The 4202-nt window shown below is 26.8% G+C and overlaps 2 protein-coding genes across 2 annotated transcripts; one reads left to right on the top strand and one right to left on the bottom strand.

Moving 5' to 3' along the window:
• The first annotated feature begins 29 nt into the window (after nt 1–29).
• LOC111030777 (putative nuclease HARBI1) lies at nt 30–3079 on the top strand. Its single transcript, XM_022310445.1, has 6 exons — nt 30–504; nt 1691–1887; nt 1984–2131; nt 2282–2429; nt 2514–2658; nt 2715–3079. Exons 1-6 carry the CDS (start codon nt 271–273, stop codon nt 2977–2979), a joined length of 1137 nt encoding a protein of 378 aa, XP_022166137.1. The 5' UTR covers nt 30–270; the 3' UTR covers nt 2980–3079.
• Nucleotides 3080–3245: 166 nt separating this feature from the next.
• On the bottom strand, nt 3246–4200 carry LOC111030775. The gene is made up of 2 exons (XM_022310444.1): nt 4116–4200; nt 3246–3495 (listed from the first exon to the last, which is right to left on the bottom strand). The coding sequence occupies exons 1-2, from the start codon at nt 4198–4200 to the stop codon at nt 3299–3301; spliced, it is 282 nt and encodes a 93-aa protein (XP_022166136.1). The 3' UTR covers nt 3246–3298.
• Nucleotides 4201–4202: the final 2 nt, after the last annotated feature.

The following is a 4202-nucleotide window of genomic DNA, read 5'->3' as shown; positions in this document are numbered from 1 at the left end:
TTTTTGAAATACAACAAAATAAGAAAATTACCAGGGGGTCGATTCTTGAATCTCGTTATAGCATTGTCGTGTACGACAAATCACGTTTGTCACATGAAATATGTTTTTGTCTATTCTTCAATGTGTATATACGAAAAAGTTGTGTGAAAAAATATCGTGGGGGTATGCGTGCCACGACTTTTTCATATCACTCGACTTTTATTATTATCATCGTTTATCTTCACCGAAATTGTTAAATAGTACATATTTTTTTGAAGTTCATGTTTAAAAATGGATGATTTCAACGATCTTGCAGCTTTATATATTTTGAATATGGTTGATGAAGAAGCTTCATATAACCCAAGACATGGGTTTACAGTTAAGTATGACCCATTTACACAATGTGATCGTTTATTTGTAAAAAATTATAGATTAAGCAAAGATTTAGTTCAACAGCTATTAGCTTTAATTACACCTTACATTGAACCAGAAAGAAGGTCGTCATCTATAAAACTCTCCGAAAAGGTAATAGTAAAAAGTTGTAAATAAATGTTGGTATTAATTGAATGTAAAAAAACCTACTATGTTCACCTAAGTTAAATACATATAAAGGAACTTAATACATTAGGAACAATATGTCAACTAACAATGCATTATTATAATATAATACTACTAAAATTATTTATGAAAATATTGATGATAAGCACTTGGCATTTCCATGACATTAAAAAGCATTTGATTCAGTATTACAGTGGACTGTGATGTTACTAAATAAATTGTACTTATGTGGTATTTGAGGTAGTGTTCATAAATTATTTAACTCATACTTAAACTGAAGATCACAAAGAAATTAAATTGATAATCACTTGAGTGACATAGCTAATATTAATTACTCACTCAGTACCACAACGTACAGTACTTGGACCGTTATTATTTATAATTTATATTAATGGCTTTCTCCACCAGTTTATTCAGGGAAAATTAATCTACTTTGCAGACAATACGGTTATTTTAGTAAAAAATCAAAACCTAAATGATTTATATAAAATGGCAGAGAATAGTTTTGCTACATTTAAAAATTGGCTGGACAATTGCTCATAAACAATTAACATGGAAAAAACTAAATATTATATTCACTTAAAATAAAAAAAAAATACTTAGCTATCGGACAAAAAAATATTGTTCATTAGGCTGTCCCACGATTAAAAATATACCTTAGTATATCTTTAATCGTGGGCTGTCCCTTATTTAACTATAGATCATAGAATAACAGTCATAGTTATTCCACAGATTATATAAAATAATTTAATAACAATTGTAATTAAAAGTTTAATATAATCTGTGGTTATTCTATCTTATCTAAGTCTAATGCCATTGTTCCTAAAATGAGAACAGTTTTTGGACAACAATGTCTTAAATACAAGATTATACAGTTATACGATTTTGTTATACTCATGATTCAAATATAAATAACTTAAGAAATCTGTATTAAAAAAAAATATATTAATACTTTATTATAGTAAGTTTATTTTAATTAATTTAATTAAGTTGATCTGTCGAATCAATTTATAATATAGTTAAAATTTGTACCTATCTAACAATATTATTACCTACCTTATGGAAGTCTCTCCTCTAGCACAGCTATATTGGCTTTTGAGGAGATCCATCTGCAGTTGTTAAATTAATTTATCTATGCATAGTATTTTTACAGGTGTTTTTAGCATTAAACTTTTTCGCAACGGGATGCTATCAAACGCCAATTGGTAACAATAGGTATGTGGCTGTATCACAACCCACTGTTTCCAGATCTATTAATTGTGTGGTTGAGGCATTGAACCACCCTAGAATATTAAATGAATGGGTTAAATTCCCTAATAATATGCAAAAGATCAAGCAAATTAGGAATGAGTAAAATAAATTATTATATAAAACCTTAATAACAATTTTCAATCAAAAATTTGTTTTGCCTACTAATCTCAGGATTTTACTTCTTTATTTTTTTAGATTTTTTATTAACACTTCGTTTCCAGGAGTTTTGGGCTGCATTGATTGCACACATATTGCAATTGTACCTCCTAACAACCAGAATGCAGAAATACCTGAGTATATTTATGTAAACAGAAAAGGTTACCACTCATTAAATGTACAATTGGTAAATGTGTTAAGATTTAGTCAATATTCAGGCATGTAGCCAAGACCCCATGGACCTTCTGGATACGTGCCTGATTGAAATAACTTACTAGCACACCTAGTCAAATTCTAATCAATAGTTAATACCTAGTTCTTTTATTTTATTTAATAGATTTGTGATTCTAAACTTTATATTTTGAGTGTGAATGCAAAATTTCCTGGCAGTACAGCAGACTCTCATATATGGAATTCATCTACAGATATAAAAAATATCTTGGAGGAATTGTATAGACGTGAACACAAAGGCATATATTTACTGGGTAAAATAATATTATTCATAAGAAAAAAAATCAATTTAAATTGTTGGAATCAACCTGATATTTAAAAAAACTAATATGATGTAGGAGATTCAGGATACGCCCTAAGACCTTGGCTTTTAACACCATATTCTGAAACAACAACTAACGAAGAAGAAAAATACAACAAAATGCAGATGACAACACGAAGTATAATTGAGAGATGTAATGGTGTATTAAAGGCTCGGTTCAGGTGAGTTTATAAAGCATTATTAGTAATTATTTTTAAATTGTTAGTTAATTTTATAGGTGTTTATTGAAGCATAGGGTATTACACTATACGCCGCAAAAATCAGGGAAAATTGTAAATGCCTGTGTTATTTTACACAATATGTGCATATTGGCTAAAATTCCAGTTCCAGACATGAATGATGAAAATGTGGAAGAAATTGATTTTGGAATTATAAATAATAATTATCCTGAAGATGGCATTCGAGGAAGGAATGTGAATCCTGAATTAGTTGAAAGTAGAAGAATAAGAGACAATATAGCAAGATGTTTGTACAATAGGTAGTTTAGAACAGAAAACTTATATTTTGTATAGCATTAACAATATTATAAAACTATTAAGATAAAAAAAATATCATAATTACCTATTTGTAAGTAATTTTATAAAATAACATGTAACAAAAACATTCAAACTTAATAAAAATTAATATTAAAAAAAAATAATTTGATTTTTTAGGAACCTCCTTTACATAAATAATACAAACAAACTAGTATAAACTGGTAGTAATTAAAAAAATCATAACTATATATTTTAAATTATATACTATTTAAAAAATCATAATTAGTCTTTTAGTTACTAAATTAAACCATTTTTATAGTATACATTACAATTTATTTTGTTTAGCAGCAGCTATATTTTCTAATGCTACTGTTTGCCTTTCTAAGAGGGCAATTTTTTGTTCATAGTATTTTTCTTTTAGCTTTAGTTTTTGTTCTCCAATTTCATAAATGTCTCTACCAAGAGCTAGACTATTGGTTAAACGTTTTGCTGTAGATAATGTTTCGACCTTTTTTTTATCACCTATAAGAATAATAGTAAACTTTGTTATAAAAATAAATGAAAATAATTGTTATATATTATTAAATGTGGGTAATTTGTGATTGAGTTGATTCAATGACTTTTTTAGATCAATTGATTAAAGTGAATCACTGTGCTATAGTTTAGTCGTTTAGTGACTCAATGATTCATTGATATTTTTCATATAACTACTATCATATTTAATAGCTTTAGTATTAGTATTATATGTCATGTCATAAATACCATCAATGCCAGTAGGTATACACCACAATATATCTCATTGCACTACATTGTATTAAGTTAAATATCAAACTAATTGGGTAAAATTATAGTACCTAATAGTACTACCTAGTACTTAAACATTGTTGCCACGCTCTATAGATTATAAGTTAATACACATAAAACAATAAAAAATAATTAAATATGTATTACATAATTAATTTGAAAACTATCATCAACAGCTTCCAGGTATGACCAAAAAAATGTATTTATTTATTGCCTTTATTATTTAATTAGTATATTATATTATTTATATTAGATATTTTTATATTAAACTATATAATTTATATATAATTATTCTTTAATAAGCAAAAAAATTAAATTGGTAATAAACTAATACATACATTTTTTTTCCACTCTATCAATGGATATAGGCGTTATAGCACAGTTATTTTCCTCTACAGGCTGCATGGTAGGTATAGTATACATAC

This window comes from Myzus persicae, unplaced genomic scaffold (assembly GCF_001856785.1).
Source record: "Myzus persicae strain clone G006 unplaced genomic scaffold, MPER_G0061.0, whole genome shotgun sequence".
Taxonomy (NCBI): domain Eukaryota; kingdom Metazoa; phylum Arthropoda; class Insecta; order Hemiptera; family Aphididae; genus Myzus; species Myzus persicae.
The sequence above is the reverse complement of the archived record's forward strand: the minus strand, read 5'-3'. Positions and strand labels throughout refer to the sequence as shown.

Coding starts and splice junctions, on each gene's coding strand:
- LOC111030777 (XM_022310445.1), top strand. CDS start 271: ATGGATGATTTCAACGATCTTGCAGCTTTATATATTTTGAATATGGTT. Junction 2,430..2,513: donor CAAAGGCATATATTTACTGG/GTAAAATAATAT, acceptor AATATGATGTAG/GAGATTCAGGATACGCCCTA. Junction 2,659..2,714: donor GTATTAAAGGCTCGGTTCAG/GTGAGTTTATAA, acceptor TTAATTTTATAG/GTGTTTATTGAAGCATAGGG.
- LOC111030775 (XM_022310444.1), bottom strand. CDS start 4,200: ATGTATACTATACCTACCATGCAGCCTGTAGAGGAAAATAACTGTGCT. Junction 3,496..4,115: donor TGATAGAGTGGAAAAAAAAT/GTATGTATTAGT, acceptor TTATTCTTATAG/GTGATAAAAAAAAGGTCGAA.